The following is a 20,000-nucleotide window of genomic DNA, read 5'->3' as shown; positions in this document are numbered from 1 at the left end:
TCCTTGTTCTATTCTCTGTCACAATTTTTCTAACCATGCTGAACACCCTCTCTGATGATGCATTGCTGTGTGGCACGCACAAAAGTGCTTTCATCAAATGCACTAGAGTCTGGAATCTTCCATCTTTCCCTAGCATGGCCCAAAACCGGTCAATCTTTGCTTCCTAAGGAAGATCTTCACTGCCAAGCACTTGGTACTCCACTACTTCTTCCCGGAGGCTATCCAGGTCCAATCGCAGCTGCGGCTTGGAACTTACAAGCGTATTTCTTCATCTTACTCGTCGTCGGCGTCGCCACGGCTGTATCTTCCTCGTTCTTCTGCTTCGTCTCCTTGTTGTGTGCGCAGTTGTGCACTCTCTAAAAGCCGTAGATGTTATTGTCACATATGCATGTACAGTAGATGGCAGTATTGTCTTGTTTAAGAGTGTCACGACATTGCTGTTTACGGCAGACGAACTGCTTTACGGTAGACGAAAACGTGACTGCTGTTGTTGTGTGTTGTTACCGCGCTGGGAGGACGTTCATGAAACTGCCTAACAATAAACCCACATAAGAAACCAAGAACTTGCCCTCGATCATTCTACAGTTATAACGTGATTGGGCAGACACGCTGTTTATATTGTGGGAAAGCGGACGTGAAAACAGGCTGTCCTCACTCAGGTCCGCATGGAGCTGGAGGGGGCGTGGCCTCTAGCTCCGCCTGAATTTCGGGAGATTTTTGGGAGAAAATTTGTCCCGGGAGGTTTTCGGAGAGGCGCTGAATTTCGGGAGTCTCCCGGAAAATCCGGGAGGGTTGGCAAGTATGTCTTACATACACTACTGAAACTTTCTTATAAACACTACTGAAACACTCTTACATACACTACTGAAACACTCTTATAAACACTACTGAAACACTCTTACATACACTACTGAAACACTCTTATAAACACTACTGAAACACTCTTATAAACACTACTGAAACACTCTTATAAACACTACTGAAACACTCTTACATACACTACTGAAACACTCTTATAAACACTACTGAAACACTCTTATAAACACTACTGAAACACTCTTACATACACTACTGAAATGCTCTCACATAAACAACTAAAATGTTTTTCTCTCACACACCCTACTTAAACACTCTCATAAACACTACTAAAATATGTGTTTCTCTTAAGCACACACACACACACACCTGGAATTATTTTTCACTAGTATGTATAAACGGATTTCACCTGTGCGTGTGTGTGCTTTTTACACGTGCGTGTGAGAGACAACAATTTCAGTAGTATGTGTGCAAAGATTTCAGTTATGTTTATAAGAGCATCTTACCAGTGTGTATGCGAGCATCTTACCAGTGTGTATGCGAGCATCTTACCAGTGTGTGTGAGCGATGTTGCATTCCGGTTCCGGTCACCAATAATCCCCGCCCCTTTTCAGACAAGTTTTTTAATTTTTTAAATTTTTTAAAGCCAAGTTACAATATGTCTGCCTGACTGCCGACAAGTAGCTTAACCGAGGCAGGAGCTCTACTTCATAATTTGAGGGCTTCAGCGGAGAATATAAGAACACTTTCAATGCAACAAAGGTCGGGCTGCCGCCGTGGGTTGCCCCTGCATGCCGCGGCACCTGAGCGGCCACTAGAGATGCGCGGTTTGCGGACACAACCGCGGAGTCCGCGGATAGTCCGCGGGTCGGGCGGATGCATGACGAAAAAAATAGATTTTAATTAGATTCGGGCGGGTGGCGGTTGAACCAATTCTCTCGAATGTCTGCTGATTTTCACCCAATCAACAATAATAAGGGCGTGCCGTGTTGGTACTGCCTTTATCACCCTCTACAACAGTGGTCCCCAACCACCGGGCCACGGCCCGGTACCGGTCCGCGGACCGATTGGTACCGGGCCGCGGACCGATTGGTACCGGGCCGCACAAGAAATTAAATTTTTTTTTAATTTTTTAATTTTTTTAATGAAATCAACATAAAAAACACAATATATACATTATGTATCAATATAGATCAATACAGTCTGCAAGGATACAGTCCGTAAGCACACATGATTGTATTTATTTATGTAAAAAAAAATAAAAAAAATTTTTTTTATTTTTTTTAAATACACCCCCCCCCCCCGGTGGAGGGGGGGGAGGGGGGTCCGCAGCTACAAAAAGGTTGGGGACCACTGCTCTACAACATGTACAGCCAGCGTGCCAGCCCAGTCACATGTGTGCGCGTAAGTTAAGTGACAGCAATGCATACCTGCTACCGCTACCACCAAACCCCGCCCACCTCAACCGACGCACGGAGGGTGGTGGGGGGGTTGATGTGTGGGGGCGCAGTGTAGGGGGGCGGGGTTTGGTGGTAGCGGGGGAGGGGGGGGGGTGTATATTTCAGCCAGGAAGAGTTAGGACTGCAAGGTGTTCTGGGTATTTGTTCTGTTGTGTTTATGTTGTCTCACGGTGCGGATGATCTCCCGAAATGTGTTTGTCATTCTCGTTTGGTGTGGGTTCACAGTGTGGCACATATTAAGAGTGTTAAAGTTGTTTTATACGGCCACCGTCAGTGTAACCTGTATGGCTGTGGACCAGGTATGCCTTGCTGTCACTTACGTGTGCAAGCAGAAGCTGCACACAACATGTGACTGGACTGTCACGCTGTCTGTACATGTTGTAGAGGGTGATAAAGACAGTACCATCACAGCACGCCCTAATTAGTGCTGTTAGGGTGCGACCCTATATGTATATTATATATATAACAAAGGGCGGGTGGCGGGCAGTTGTGGTTTTGATAAAATGTTAGTTCGGTTGGATGGCGGGTGGATGACGACTTTTGTGATGCGGATGAAATAATTGCCTATCCGCGCATCTCTAGCGGCCACACAGCGGTCTCTTTCTCCTCCCGACAGCCAAGCAGCCTGGAGCACTCGTTCCATTGGGAGTTTTCGCCGCAGCATTATCAAGTGCAACGTTCCAGTTCATGGACATCAAAGCACTGGTGAGATGCTCGCATACACACTGGTAAGATGCTCTTATAAACATAACTGAAATCTTTGCATACATACTACTGAAATTGTTGTCTCTCACACGCACGTGTAAAAAGCACACACACACAGGTGAAATCCGTTTGTACATACTAGTGAAAAATAATTCCAGGTGTGTGTGTGTGCTTAAGAGAAACACATATTTTAGTAGTGTTTATGAGAGTGTTTCAGTAGGGTGTGTGAGAGAAAACCATTTTAGTTGTATATGTGAGAGCATTTCAGTAGTGTTTATAAGAGTGTTTCAGTAGTGTTTTTAAGAGTGTTTCAGTAGTGTTCATAAGAGTGTTTCAGTAGTGTATGTAAGAGTGTTTCAATAGTGTTTATAAGAGTTTTTCAGTAGTGTATGTAAGAGTGTTTCAGTAGTGTTTATAAGAGTGTTTCAGTAGTGTATGTAAGAGCATTTCAGTAGTGTTTATAAGAGTGTTTCAGTAGTGTATGTAAGAGTGTTTCAGTAGTGTTTATAAGAGTTTTTCAGTAGTGTATGTAAGAGTGTTTCAGTAGTGTTTATAAGAGTGTTTCAGTAGTGTATGTAAGAGCATTTCAGTAGTGTTTATAAGAGTGTTTCAGTAGTGTATGTAAGAGCATTTCAGTAGTGTATGTAAGAGCATTTCAGTAGTGTATGTAAGAGCATTTCAGTAGTGTGTATAAGAGTGTTTCAGTAGGGTGTGTGAGAGAAAAACATTTCAGTTGTTTGTGAGAGCATTTCAGTAGTGTGTATGAGAGTGTTTCAGTAGGGTGTGTGAGAGAAAAACATTTCAGTTGTTTATGTGAGAGCATTTTAGTAGTGTATGTAAGAGGTAATTCTGAATAATGTCCCTAACAGCCCCTCATAGCTGGCTGTCCCCTGCTTCTCCCATGCCTTGTCCTCTGCTCAGTGTGTCTGTCTATGGCCTGCTGCTGGCCCTGCTGGGCGGCACAGTACGCCCTGCTCTGGGGGTCCTGTTGCTGGCCAGCCTGGCTGTGTGCTCCCTGGGCACCGCACCCGCTGCTCTGGGTCGGGCTCTATGGGGGGCTGGGATTGTACTTTGGCTCCCGAACACACAGGGAGACAAATATATTGTACATACAAATACACGTACATACTCACATACACACAATTATTCGTACATATATACCCTCATACATATATTCACTCATTAATACATACATACGTGCACATACTGGTACTTACACTCATACCTACGCTCCCACATGCATACACAAATACATACATACATACATACACACTCAGGGTACATACATCCACACACACATTCACTGTACATACTAGGAGACAAATGTATTATACATACAAATACACATACATACTCACATACACACAATTATACATACATACTGTATGTACACAAACATACGTATATTCATTCATTAACACATACATACGGGCACACATTGGTACTTACACACATAAATAAGTACCTACACTCACACATACATACACACTCAAGTTACACACATACATACATATATACATACTGTACATATACATTGACTGTACAAAAATACATATACACATACTGTACATATACAGTCACTGTACAAACATACATATACACATACTGTACATATACAAATACATATACATACATACACTCGTGCATATAATCACGTTTCATCAAACATATATTAACGTTGTTGCCGTAGGGAAAACTGGGTATCACATGGCACGCTGACAAAGCTTAACCTATTGTTACTATAACAATCTACAAGGTGAAAACAGTTTTTTTCTCTTTCTTCCCCTCCATTTATCTGCTTTATTTTGTATTTTAAGTTATCATTTCATATATGTATTGTTGCATTTGAAACAATTGTATTGTTGATAATAGAGGTAATTATTGTTATTATTCATTATCAATAGCGCTATTTCTATTGGTATTTGTATTGATCCATTTTTAGTGTAATAATGTTCATTGTCTTTTCTGTAATTAATATTTACTTCACGAACTGCTTTTTTGTTTTCACTTTTACTATCATATTTGTACATATCGTATTTGTTGATATTGTTGTTGTTGTTTCAGACAAAGACAAAGACAAGGTGCCTTTGAATGACAAGGCACCTTGTCATTCAAAAATTTACATGCACTTCTTCACACAAAACGCAACCTCCACCGATAGCGCAGTGGAAATTATGTTTCGAGTAAAGAACAACAGCCTTCCAGCTTGTATTCTTAGGTTATTTCAATTAAGAGGAGAAAACTATAATTTACGGGGATATTGATTTTTGAAATAGGTAAAGCAAGAACAAATATAAAATACAGATGTATTTCAGTTTTAGGAGTTAAATGGTGGAACAAGCTCAGTGATGAGCTGAAGACATGTTCTTTTTTGTTAAGGTTTAAGAAAACATTGAAAGGTGAAATAATTGAAAATTATAAAATATAGCAACGATTACTTTCATCCCATTGATTTTTTTTCTTTTTCTTTTTAACGTTGATGTTCCAGGTAATGTTATTTTCAGTGAAGGTATAGGATAGGAAAATATAAGCCTTGGCTTCAGCCTATTCCTTTTTCGGTCATGCTTTTTCTTTTCTATTCTTTTTGTGTGGGGACAGCGTGGCGAAGTTGGTAGAGTGGGCATGCAAGCAATCGGAGGGTTGCTGGTTACTGGGGTTCAATCCCCACCTTCTACCATCCTAGTCATGTCCGTTGTGTCCTTGGGCAAGACACTTCACCCTTGCTCCTGATGGGTGCTGGTAGCGCCTTGCATGGCAGCTCCGTCCATCAGTGTGTGAATGTGTGTGCGAATGGGTGAATGTGGAAATACTGTCAAAGCGCTTTGAGTACCTTGAAGGTAGAAAAGCGCTATACAAGTATAACCCATTTATCGTTTATTTATTTATTATTTGTGTGTAAATGTGTATGATTGTTATATATGTATAATTGTACTCTTAAACTGGTCACACAAAATGGTTAATGGTTGATGGTTGATTTTATGCCCGAAATAAACTTATTTCATTCAAAAAAAATTTTCAAATTGTGCTATTTCTATTGGTATTTGTATTGATCCATTTGTAGTGTAATAATGTTCATTGTCATTTCTGTAATTAATATTTACTTCACGAACTGCTTCTTTGATATCACTTTTACTATCATATTTGTACATATCGTATTTGTTGATATTGTTGTTGTTGTTTCATATGAAGCACCTTGTCATTCAATAATTTACATTTGACATGCACTTCTTCACACAAAACGCAACCCCCACCGATAGCGCAGCGCGACGCACAGGTCGTGTTCTGCGAGTTCTTACTCCCAAACAAGATTGGATACAAAACAAAACAGCTAAACACAAGAACCATTGACCTGAGAGAGAAGATCATCAGGTCCCGGCACAACTCAGCAACTTCTTGATTATAAGGCTAAAGGAAGAGAGACCATCAGAATATCCACTGGGCGATGTCAACACTAAGTATCCCTTCACAGAATCACTGAATCCAATGGGCTGATGTTTGCAGCGACATCGGTCACCCTGGAGATGCTTGGCTCCTCAATGGACAGCATGAGTGGCTGGAAGGAGCCAAGTCTGTACAAGAAAAGGCTAGAGGCCTTGAAAATAATGACAACTCCTCAACTCAGCGCTCTACAACTTCAGTCCATGAACGCCGGGCAGCATAAATGAAACAGCTGTTAATATCAGGGACACACCGACAGTGGCTAACCTAAGGTTGGAGGGTCCTCGTCATGAAGGACCCTCAAAAGGGAGAAGTACCCCCAAACTAAAGCCTATGACCTATCTCAGCCCCACATAGCAGAAATATATTGACAATAACACCTGGGGAGCCAAACACCAGCTACTGGTGGACAGCGCACTTGCCTAGGATTCTAAGAACAGAAGCACCGACTTATGTATTGCCTGGATTGACTAAAGGAAAGCCTAAGACTCAATGCCACATCCGTGGATACTGGAGTACTCGGAACTGTATAACATCAACATGATGCAATGAAGCTTCATCAAGAACTCAATGAGGCTGTGGACGACAACTCTGGAGGTCAGTTCAAAGCCAATTGGTGAGCATCAAATGCGGAATATTGCAAGAAGATGCGCTGTTTTGCATAGGTCTAAACCATCTCAGTCAGATCCTGACCAAGAGTGCCTTCAAGTAGGTCATTGACTGAATACCACATCAGATCCTACTGGAAGAGATGCAAGTCATTGATACCAAAATGCATGGCGGGTCCCACCCCAAGTCCAGCATCCTGAGGCTATACACAAAGCGAAAAGAGGGGCTGAGGTTTAGTGAGTGTCACAAAGACAATCCGGGAGGAAACAAGAGGGCTCCAGGAATACATGAAGAAAATGGCCCCCAGGAACGACCTGCTAAGTGAACGCCTCAGGCAACTGAAGCCCAGTAAGGAGGAGGAGTCAGGCGGGTTGTCCTGGAAAGCCAAGCGCCTGCATGGCATGTACCACCGACAAATTAAAGAAGTGGTTTACATCGAGAAAACATACGAGTGGCCGGACTGAAAGAGCGCATCGAAGCACTAATCGTGACAGCAAAAGAAACACAAGATGAATAGAGACCAGGGTCTTCCACATCAGACAGGGCCCTTGGGACAGGCTGTGCAAAGAAGCCCCAGAGACAGTCCAGCATATCACAGCAGGACCTAAGATGCTGGCAGGCAAAGCATTCATGCAACAGCAAAACCAGGTAGCGGCAATATCTGTAGAAAACATGGACTGGAGGTCTAGAGTGAAGATGGAAGGCATCCTGGAGGTGGTTGTGCATGACTTCCAGATCTAGGCTGACAAACTGGTGATGGCCAACCAATCAGATCTGAAGACAGCGGTGGTGATAGACGTAGCAATCCTGAAAGAAAGTCATATCTGGAAATAGAAACATGAGAAGCTTGAGAAATACCAAGTGTGGGCTGTGAAGGCAACAGTGGTGCCACTGGGGGTAGTGACCTCAAAGCTTGGTGCAGAAACCAGGAACCAGTCACCAACAAATGTTGTTTGTGTAGACTCTAAATGCAATAAAAGATGTATTTCAAACAAAAATAAAATACAATTACAAAGTAAGAAACATTACAATAAAATCCTTGTTGGCTTGTTATCTGGGCATGCATCATTCCAGTATCTTGGTGTGATCGCCATTAGTGTACTAGCAAATCTTCTTCAACTTGATCTTAATTGCCTCCTTTTTACCTCACCGCTCTGGACAGATAAGTGCACACTTTCCCTGGCAAAGCAATGAAGCACCAAAAAAAGCACACTGAGCAAGGAAGAAATGGCCGCCTGGCATACTGTACATACAGTACAGAAAAGTGCTGTGGAGGCTTAGTTGTGTTCAGCCAGTGGGAGATTACACCCTATGTGGGCTGAAACATGGGACACCCTGCACAAAGGGACCCCAGAGACTGCTGCCGGACAGGAAGCCCGCCTTGCCCCACCAGCCCATTTTGATGAATGAATGAATAGAATTAATGTCTATTATTTAAGAGTGTCTGCTGTTCTTAAATCCAATATTTTCTTTTGTCTAGTATCAATAAAACTGATCAGTTCCCTTTTAAAACCATCGTGGATTGATACCTATCTCTTGGAAGGCAAGCTTGCAGAGAACAGATTGATGTACAAAAGCAGTGAAGTTGGCACGTTGTGTAAATGGTAAATAAAAAGAGAATACAATGATTTGAGAATCCTTTTCAACTTATATTCAATTGAATAGACTGAGACAAGATATTTAATGTTCGAACTGAAAAACTTTATTTTTTGCAAATATTAGCTCATTTGGAATTTGATGCCTGCAACATGTTTCAAAAAAGCGGACACAAGTAGAAAAAATTACTGAGAAAGTTGAGGAATGCTCATCAAACACTTATTTGGAACATCCCACAGGTGAACAAGCTAATTGGGAACAGGTGGGTGCCATGATTGGGTATAAAAGCAGCTTCCATGAAATACTCAGTCCTTCACAAACAAGGATGGGGCGAGGGTCACCGCTTTGTCAACAAATGCGTGAGCAAATTGTACAATAGTTTAAGAACAACATTTCTCAACCAGCTATTGCAAGGAATTTAGGGATTTCACCATCTGCGGTCCGTAATACCATCAAAAGGTTCAGAGAATCTGGAGAAATCACTGCACGTAAACAGCATGCCCGTGACCTTCCATCTTTCAGGCGGTACTGCATCAAAAACCGACATCGGTGCGTAAAGGATATCACCACATGGGCTCAGGAACGCTTCACAAAACCACTGTCAGTAACTACAGTTGGTCACTACATTGGTAAGTGCAAGTTAAAACTGTACTATGCAAAGCCAAAGCCATTTATAAACAACACCCAGAAACGCTACCAGCTTTGCTGGGCCCGAGCTAATCTAAGATGACTGATGCAAAGTGGAAAAGTGTTCTGTGGTCTGACGAGTCCACATTTCAAATTGTTTTTGGAAACTGTGGACGTTGTGTCCTCCAGACCAAAGAGGAAAAGAACCATCCGGATTGTTCTAGGCGCAAAGTTGAAAAGCCAGCATCTGTGATGGTATGGGGGTGTATTAGTGCCCAAGGCATGGGTAACTTACACATCTGTGAAGGCACCATTGATGCTGAAAGGTACATACAGGTTTTGGAGCAACATATGTTGCCATCCAAGCAACGTTACAATGGAAGCCCCTGCTTATTTCAGAAAGACAATGCCAAGCCACTTCATACAACAGCGTGGCTTCGTAGTAAGAGAGTGCGGGTACTAGACTGGCCTGCCTGTAGTCCAGACCTGTCTCCCATTGAAAATGTGTGGCGCATTATGAAGCCTAAAATACCACAACGGAGACCCGGACTGTTGAACAACTTAAGCTGTACATCAAGCAAGAATGGGAATAAATTCCACTTCAAAAATGTGTCTCCTCAGTTCCCAAACGTTTACTGAGTGTTGTTAAAAGGAAAGGCCATGTAACACAGTGGTAAAAATGCGCCTGTGACAACTTGTTTGCAAAGTGTTGCTGCCATTAAATTCCAAGTTTCTGATTATTTGCAAAAAAAAATCAAGTTTCTCAGTTCGAAAGTTAAATATCTTGTCTGTGCAGTCTATTCAATTGAATATAAGTTGAAAAGGATTTGCAAATCATTGTATTCTGTTTTTATTTACCATTTACACAACGTGACAACTTCACTGGTTTTGGGGTTTGTACTTGAAATTTCGGAATAAAAATCGATGTAATCGTTAGACCCCAGTATGGACACATGTGTCTGACAAAACCCAAAGTTAAGGTGTCAATTTAAGAGATGAGTCTAATCTCTAGTTGATGTGCACCGCCCTCTTATAACCACCTCTTTCTCCCTACCCTCCTACCCCTGATTCCAGCAGCCGTTCCTGGAAGTGAAGGTTCTGGAGACGACCAAACGCTCTCGGAGGAACCTGGGCCTGGACTGCGACGAGCACTCCACCGAGTCCCGCTGCTGTCGCTACCCTCTGACGGTGGACTTCGAGGCCTTCGGCTGGGACTGGATCATCGCGCCCAAGCGCTACAAAGCCAACTACTGCTCGGGCCAGTGCGAGTACATGTTCATGCAGAAGTACCCGCACACTCACCTGGTGCAGCACGCCAATCCCCGGGGCTCGGCGGGGCCCTGCTGCACCCCGACCAAGATGTCGCCCATCAACATGCTGTACTTCAACGACAAGCAGCAGATCATCCACGGCAAGATTCCCGGCATGGTGGTGGATCGATGTGGTTGCTCTTAAGCTGCAAGGACGACACGCTTGTGCACGTTCACCATTCCATCAAAACACACAAAACCCAAACGAAGCCGTCCCCTGGCACAAGAACACACTACTTGGCACAAGATTTCACACACACACACACACACTCACACACACACACATGTCCTTGATTCCAGCTTGTAAAAGTTCAATCGAAACGAGGGACTGAGCCAAGGAATTACGAAGTGAACGTGAGGAGCTTCAGAAGTAAGTTTTTATGAATCGTCCACGTCAGCGGACGGAGATGACATTTCAAGCTTGGTCTGTCCTGAGGGCACCAAGACCTGTTGGACACGACTCTATGTCACATACTCTTACTCGCAGGTGAGCCACAGAACAAAACGCTTCGAGCAAAATCCACAGCAACTCGTAGAAATGCAGTGAAATGTTGTTTACAGACGTTTTCAAACGTGACGCGGCGAGGAGATCCAAAAACCAAACCCCTAATGTTTAACGCCCTGGCGTGACCTTCTCGCGTATCTACAAACCCTTTTCACTGCCGCTTTGATCTCTTTCATTTGGAGTCTTGTGAAAACTCCAAACACTGCTATTTGTGCTAAAGCAGCTGCTCGGCTTCGCTTGTACACTTGAGCCCAAAGTCGTCAGATCCCGAATATTTCATTGTTGTACTTTTATCTTTTAGCTGGGAGAAAGTGGAGAAGACTGACTTCTGTCAAGTTCTCTGAATGAATCCGGCAATCATTTCCTGTAATATCAATTAGTTTTGGAGTTATCGGTACATAACTAACTGTATTTAAACGCCCATCACCAGACTCGTTATGGCGCCCACCAAGAATTTCCTGTAATATCAATTAGTTTTGGAGTAATCGGTACATAACTAACTGTATTTGAACACCCATCACCAAACTCGTTATGGCGCCCACCAAGAATTTCCTGTAATATTAACTAGTTTTGGAGTAATCGGTAGATAACTAACTGTATTTGAACGCCCATCACCAGACTTGTTTTGGCGCCCATCAAGAATTTCCTGTAATATTAATTAGTTTTTGAGTAATCGGTACATAACTAACTGTATTTGAACACCCATCACCAGACTCGTTATGTCGCCCACCAAGAATTTCCTAGAAATAGTCAGCATTTTTTGCCACTTTTTGTCATTTCCAGCTAAAGAAAAATATTTTCATGTAAAAAAGCAAACAAAAAAATTCACTTTAATCCTTAGAATGTTGCTAGTTTATGAATACTTTGCAGCCTAAGTGTACATTGGGAAGGTGAGCAAGAATCAAAACAGAGAAATTCCCGATAATGTTAATAAGAGTCATTGATGTAAATAAAAAACGTATAAAAGTTCATGGCTGACGAATAAAACGTGCGCTGCAGTGTTCATATTTCAGTTGATTTGCTCAAATACTCACAGCTTCCAATGCAAAAGAGAACGTTCTTCACGCCGCTAACTGTCGTTAGGAAGCCTATTGGAAGAAGTCTCTCCGACCCACGTCCCATTCCTAAAGACGTGACATTGGAGGAAGTCTCTCCGACCCACGTCCCATTCCTAAAGACGTGATATCGGAAGAAGTCTCTCTGACCCACGTCCCATTCCTAAAGACGTGATATCGGAAGAAGTCTCTCTGACCCACGTCCCTTTCCTAAAGACGTGATATTGGAACAAGTCTCTCCGACCCACGTCCCGTTCCTAAAGACGTGATATTGGAACAAGTCTCTCCGACCCACGTCCTGTTCCTACAGACGTGATATTGGAAGAAGCGACCCATGTACCGTTCCTAAAGACGTGATATTGGAAGAAGCGACCCATGTACCGTTCCTAAAGACGTGATATTGGAAGAAGCGACCCATGTACCGTTCCTAAAGACGTGATATTGGAAGAAGCGACCCATGTACCGTTCCTAAAGACGTGATATTGTCAGTGCTTGAGTACAGTAGAGGTTAGTCAAGTCAAAGTGTGTCTTTGTCTCCTGGATGTCCGAGCAGAGACGTCCATTTGTTGTAAACGAAAGCACTATGCTGTTGGATAAAGGAAGAGCCTTCTGACATTATTATATATATAAATGATATATGTATATATTTCAAGAAAAAAGGAGTACAAAAAACTTTTTTTGGGGGGGGCACTCGACCTTACCAACAATAAATTTTGCACTATGGCATGAGGAGGTAAAGTGTTGTTTGTGTGTGAGCTTGTACAGTAGCCCAGACTCTGCAAGCGTTCACACCAACTAGCGAGCTTAGCACGCCGTCTTTGGTGCATCACACTTTTCCTGACTTTTGTCCGAAGCGGGGACCTGTCCACACATACTGTGCAAGAAATTACAAGACGAGTTCCCTTTCACACACCAATTTAAGGCCCTGGAAGTTTTCACAGAGTTAAACATTTTTTTTACCCTTTATGAGATTTTTTTTATTAGCAGCATATGCTACAATCGTCAAAATTCTGAAAACATTTAGGGACGCGGTCTTAAAATACGGCGAATCTACAGAATACGGTGGTACCTCGCTTGTCACTAGTAATTTGCTTCAAAAGGTCAAACATAAACCAAATCGTGTCGATCCATTTCATTCGTCTTAGACGTCCAAAAATAAAAACACAAAACACATTTTATAGAGAGAAATTCCTAAAATTCACAGTAATACCATGTAAAAACAACTTTACAGCAAAAAAAACTGGCAGTTTAGTCACCAAAATTCTACCGTAAAATATATGATGTTTTTTTATTTTAACATATTACTGTAAATTTAAAAAGTTTTAATTGAGCTGCCAGTTTTTTACCATTTAAAAAAGTATTTTTTCCATTTACAGTAATTCACTGTAAAAGCAACAACCGTAGATTTTACCGCAAAAAAACAACAACTGGCAGCTTCGTCACCAGAATTCTACAGTAAAATCTATGATGTGTTTTTTTCCAACATATTACCGTAAATGTAAAAAGTTTTAACTGAGCTGACAGTTTTTTACCTTAAAAAGTGTGTTTTTTCCATCTACAGTAATACACTGTAAAAGCAACAACCCTAGATTTTACAGCAGAAAAAAACTTGGCAGCTTTGTCACCAGAATTCTACCGTAAAATCTACAATGTTTTTTTCAACATATTACTGTAAATGTAAAAAGTTTTAACTGAGCTGCCAGGTTTTTACCGTAAAAAAAAATGTGGTACCGTTTTTCCATTTACAGTAATACACAGTAAAAACAACAACCGTAGCTTTTACAGCAAAAAAAAAATGCCAGCTTAGTCACCAGAATTCTACTGTAAAATCTATGATGTGTTTTTTTTCAACATATTACTGTAAATGTAAAAAGTTTTAACTGAGCTGCCAGTTTTTTTCCGTAAAATAGTTTTTTTCCATTTACAGTAATACACTGTAAAAACAACAACCGTAGACTTTACAGCAAAAAAAAACAAAAAACTGGCAGCTCTGTCACCAGAATTCTACCGTGAAATGTACAATGTGGGTTTTTTTCAACATATTACTGTAAATGTAAAAAGTTTTAAACGAGCAGCCAACTTTTTATCGTAAAAAAATGTGGTACCGTTTTTTCATTTACAGTAATACACTGTAAAAGCAACAACCATAGATTTTACAGCAAAAAAACAATTGGCAACTCAGTTACCAGAATTCTACCGTGAAATGTACAATGTATTTTTTTCAACATACTACTGTAAATGTAAAAAGTAAAAAGTTTTAACTGAGCTGCCAGCTTTTTACCGTAAAAAAAAAAGTGGTACCGTTGTTCCATTTAAGTAATACACTGTAAAAGCAACAACCATAGATTTTACAGCAAAAAAACCCCAAGTTGACAGAATTTTACCATAAAAAAAAATGTATTTTTTTAAATTACAGCAATATGCTGGAAAAAAAACACTGTAAATATTACAGTAACATCTTTTGTGTACAATTTGATGGATAAATTGCTTTGAAATCCTAATTGAAGCAGATATTGAAGTATTTATTGCAGCTTTCCGCTGTACTCGATTAAAACAAAACAAGACTGAGCACCAACTTGTGAACTCGCAGAGTTGGGCCGTACAAGAACTGAGACGTGTCCGAAAAACTAAATCAGCATGCGAGAAGCCAAGGTACCACCGTGTAAGAGTTTCTCTTTTTCAATTGAACGACTGAAATACAGTCGGAAAGGGATTCATTTGTCACGGTTTACCTGACACATGAAATGTGACAAATTGGGGGGCTGCACTATCCACTTGAGCAGTCAGAGTGTTGAATATCTTAAAATGTGTTTTTGTGGCAATTCCAACTTTGTCGAGTGGCGCTTTCCGTCATGTCCAGCAGACTGCATTGCAAAATTATGAGCCCCCTCCTCCTCTCACGTGAGATCCACTCAGGAACGGGGCCGTGTGAATCCCTTCCCTACTGTACATAAACTTTCTTTCAAGATATTCGAATGGTCTCAAGTCCGGGTCCCGGACGGTCTAGTCCTGCGCCAAAACCTTGGGCGACAAGTCCCGTGTGTGACGCCATGATGCTTTAACTGGAAATGTCCCCGCTCATGAGGCTAGCCAGACCTGGTCCACGTGTCCAAAGTCCTTCAGGCGTGTTTGAAGGGGCGGAGCTATCCAGGGATCCAAAGTGGAGGAGGACAAGTTGTGGTGCGAGAACTTTTGGAACCAGAACGCTGGGACTGGTCAGTCCTATTTATTCCTTCTCACCACAAAGTCTGTCTACCTCACTCAGCCGCCTTTTGGAAATTCTAAGTGTAAATGTCACCTGTAAGAAGCCCCGCCCCCAGAAAGATGGGTCCCTGTACTCTCAGGTTGGCCCCCAGGTGTAGTTACTAGCTGTGGCCACCAGGGCTTCACTCCTGCTGCCACTGAGTTTTTGTGTCCTTTCCCGTGTGCAAGTGTTGTGTACATAAAGTTTGTCACCTGGACACATCATGTTTGTTTGTCACCTGGACACATGTCACCTGAACACATCATGTTTGTCACCTGGACACATTATGTTTGTCACCTGAACACATCATGTTTGTTTGTCACCTGGACACATTATGTTTGTCACCTGAACACACCATGTTTGTTTGTCACCTGGACACATCATGTTTGTCACCTGAACACATCATGTTTGTCACCTGAACACATCATGTTTGTTTGTCACCTGGACACATAATGTTTGTCACCTGGACACATCATGTTTTTCATCTGGACACATGTCACCTGAACACATCATGTTTGTCACCTGTTTGTCACCTGAACACATCATGTTTGTCACCTGAACACATCATGTTTGTCACCTGAACACATCATGTTTGTCACCTGGACACATCATGTTTGTCACCGGTTTGTCACCTAGACACAAAATGTTTGTCACCTAAACACATCATGTTTTTCATCTGGACACATGTCACCTGAACACATATGTTGGTCATCCGAACACATCATGTTTGTCACCTGAACACATCATGTTTTTCACCAGGACACATCATGTTTGTCACCTGGACACAAAATATTTGTCACCTGGACACATAATGTTTGTCACCTGGACACAAAATGTTTGTCACCTGAACACATCATGTTTGTCACCTGGACACAAAATATTTGTCACCTGGACACATAATGTTTGTCACCTGGACACAAAATGTTTGTCACCTGAACACATCATGTTTGTCACCAGGACACATAATGTTTGTCCCCTGTTTGTCACCTGGACACAAAATGTGTGTCATCTGGACACATAATGTTTGTCACCTGGACACATAATGTTTGTCACCTGGACACAAAATGTTTGTCACCTGGACACATAATGTTTGTCACCTGGACACAAAATGTTTGTCACCTGGACACAAAATGTTTGTCACCTGGACACATAATGTTTTTTTGTCACCTGAACACATCATGTTTGTCACCAGGACACATAATGTTTGTCACCTGTTTGTCACCTGGACACAAAGTGTGTGTCATCTGGACACATAATGTTTGTCACCTGGACACAAAATGTGTGTCATCTGGACACATAATGTTTGTCACCTGGACACATGTCACCTGAACACATCATTTTTGTCACCTGGACACATGTCACCTGAACACATCATGTTTGTCGCCTGTATACAAAATGTTTGCCACCTGTTTGTCACTTGGACACAAAATGTTTGTCACCTGGACACATAATGTTTGTCACCTGGACACATAATGTTTGTCACCAGGACACATAATGTTTGTCACCTGTTTGTCACCTGGACACATAATGTTTGTCACCTGTTTGTCACTTGGACACAAAATGTTTGTCACCTGGACACAAAATGTTTGTCACCTGGACACAAAATGTTTGTCACCTGGACACAAAATGTTTGTCACCTGGACACATAATGTTTTTTTGTCACCTGAACACATCATGTTTGTCACCAGGACACATAATGTTTGTCACCTGTTTGTCACCTGGACACAAAGTGTGTGTCATCTGGACACATAATGTTTGTCACCTGGACACAAAATGTGTGTCATCTGGACACATAATGTTTGTCACCTGGACACATGTCACCTGAACACATCATGTTTGTCACCTGGACACATGTCAACTGAACACATAATGTTTGTCACCAGGACACATAATGTTTGTCACCTGTTTGTCACCTGGACACATAATGTTTGTCACCTGTTTGTCACTTGGACACAAAATGTTTGTCACCTAGACACATAACGTTTGTCACCTGGACACATCATGTTTGTCACCTGGACACATAATGTTTGTTACCTGGACACATCATATTTGTCACTTGGACACATCATGTTTGTCACCTGGACACATAATGTTTGTCACCTGTTTGTCACCTGGACACATCATGTTTGTCACCTGGACATATCATGTTTGTCACCTGGACACATAATGTTTGTCACCTGTTTGTCACCTGGACACAAAATGTTTGTCGCCTGGACATATCATGTTTGTCACCTGGACACAAAATTTTTGTCACCTGGACACATAATTTTTGTCACCTGTTTGTCACTTGGACACATAATGTTTGTCACGTGAACACAAAATGTTGTCACCTGGACACATAATGTTTGTCACCTATTTGTCACCTGGACACAAAATGTTTGTCACCTGGACACATAATGTTTGTCACCTGTTTGTCAACTGGACACAAAATGTTTGTCACCTGGACATATCATGTTTGTCACTTGGACACAAAATGTTTGTCACGTGGACAGGTTCACCGCTTCTTCATTCTTTGTGTAGTTGGAGAGGATTCAGCCACCTTGTAGTTTGATGAACAACTGTTCTTTTTCCTTTTGTACAATAAATCATTTATTTAGCTTACGCCTTGCTTCTTCTGTCCTGGCTGCTCAGTACAATACATCCATCCATCCATCCATTTTCTACCGCTTGTCCCTTTTGGGGTCGCGGGGGGTCGCTGGAGCCTATCTCAGTTACATTCGAGCGGAAGGCGGCGTACACCCTGGACAAGTCGCCACCTCATCGCACAGTACAATACAGTCATTGGGAATAATCGTCAACATTTCATGCAATTTGAGCTGTGAGTTTTCTAAACAACTGGACCACATTTTAAAGAAGTGAAGTGAATGATATTTACATAGCGCTTTTTCTCCACTGCAGGGGTGTCAAACTGGTCTCCATCGGGGGCCACATGGCAGTTATGGCTGCCATCAGAGGCCACATGTAACAGCCAATAATACATTCAGTTGTCCATGCACTTAAATGATGTATACATTTGTTATCTACAAAAAATTTGATTTTACAGAAAGAAATGTACAAGTCACCAGAATTTTACTATAAAAATGTGTGCATTTTTAACAGTAATAAACCACAACATTTTTTTTTAGATTTTAAGGTAAAAAAACCCTGTCAACTCACCAGAATTTCACTGTAAAAATTAGTGTTTTTTGACAGTTATACCACAAAAACAACAACTGTAGATTTTACAGTAAAAAAAACTGACAACTCACCAGAATTTTACTGTAAAAATTACAGTGTTTTTTTAACAGTAATATACCACAAAAACCCCTGTCTATTTTACAGTTTAAAAAAAAAACTGACAACTCACCAGAATTTTACTGTAAATATTTGGGGGTTTTTAACAGTAATATAACACAAAAACAACTATAATTTTACAGTAAAAAACCTGACACCTCACCAGAGTTTTACTGTAAAAATTGTGGTGTTTTTTAACAGTAATATACCCCAAAAACAACTGTACATTTTACAGTAAAAAAAACTGACAACTCACCAGAATTTTATTATAAAAATGACGGTGTTTTTAACAGTAATATATCACAAAAACAACTGTAGATTTTACAGTAAAAAACTGGCAGCTCAGTCTAAAAAATTGTTAGTATTTAATCAAAATAATGGTAGTGTTTTTTTGTTTTTTTAGTAATATGCTGTACAAATTATTGTAAATTGTGCCGTAAAATCAATTGTCATTTTTACAGTGTAGAATTTAATCGATTTATTTATTTTTACTCAAATTTTCCAACGAGCTGTTTAGGTTCTTTCATATTGACTTGTTTGCTAATGCTCTTGTTTTTGTTTTTTTGTCGTTTCCTTAGTTCCTGTATTATTTCCTGTCCTGTGCTCTTATTTTTGTTTCCACTTCCTGTTTGCCTCCACCACCCCTTTGGTCTGTACGCTGGCTCCCTCACCTGTCCCTGTTTGGCAATCAGGATGTCCTCTGGATGGGTGTGGATCATCTTGCTTTGCTTTGTGCCTCAAACTTCTCCTCTACTTCCTGTTCCCCCTTGCTTCTTTTTGTGCACTTCCCTGCTGCACTACTTTTGTATTTTCCCTCTTTTTTTAAATTTTTTACCCGCACTTCACCTGCTCTCTCTGCGTCCTGTAGTCGGATCCAAAAACAGTCCTAATTCTAACATCGATAGAAGTTTTGAAATATTTACAAGCGTTGAAAAATCCTGATTGAGTAAACCAGAAAGTGCTCCATTTTACTGAAATGTGAAAGGAAATCTCACACAAAAATGATTTTGGATTAGGGCTAGGAATAGAAAACTGTTAATTATTCAGAAGTCACAATTCCTTGGAATCGCTTGCCATTTTTTTCAAATCATCAATCAATCATCATCATTATGCAACGTCATCTGGTGTAAATACAACAGGTACTAACCAACACTGACTATCATGTTCTTTGTTCAATTAAAATGACAAGGAAGAGTACACTCAGGCCAGGATAGACGACGTTTGTGGTCAAAAGCTTGCACCCTTTTGCCACAGTGCTCCTGATTTTCGGTAGGTGAATGTTCAATTGTAGTAAAAAAAAAAGGTGCATGTTTTTTCACTCGGTTACTTCCATTACACGGGTGAAAGTCAAATAATTAGATC

At 41.2% G+C, this 20,000-nt stretch overlaps 1 protein-coding gene across 2 annotated transcripts in view; it reads left to right on the top strand.

The window, feature by feature from the left end:
• The window catches only part of LOC133660811 (growth/differentiation factor 11-like), a 48,775-nt gene extending 35,457 nt beyond the window's left edge, over positions 1 to 13,318 (top strand). The window contains exon 3 of one of the 2 annotated variants that reach the window (XM_062064383.1): positions 10,329 to 13,318. In XM_062064383.1, the coding sequence (XP_061920367.1) occupies positions 10,329 to 10,706 (378 nt within the window). In that variant the 3' untranslated portion in view covers positions 10,707 to 13,318. Of the gene's footprint in view, positions 1 to 10,325 lie in introns of both variants that reach the window. The other variant, XM_062064382.1, reaches the window with a different exon arrangement.
• Positions 13,319 to 20,000: the final 6,682 nt, after the last annotated feature.

Source organism: Entelurus aequoreus, linkage group LG01 (genome assembly GCF_033978785.1).
Source record: "Entelurus aequoreus isolate RoL-2023_Sb linkage group LG01, RoL_Eaeq_v1.1, whole genome shotgun sequence".
NCBI lineage: Eukaryota > Metazoa > Chordata > Actinopteri > Syngnathiformes > Syngnathidae > Entelurus > Entelurus aequoreus.
The sequence above is the reverse complement of the archived record's forward strand: the minus strand, read 5'-3'. Positions and strand labels throughout refer to the sequence as shown.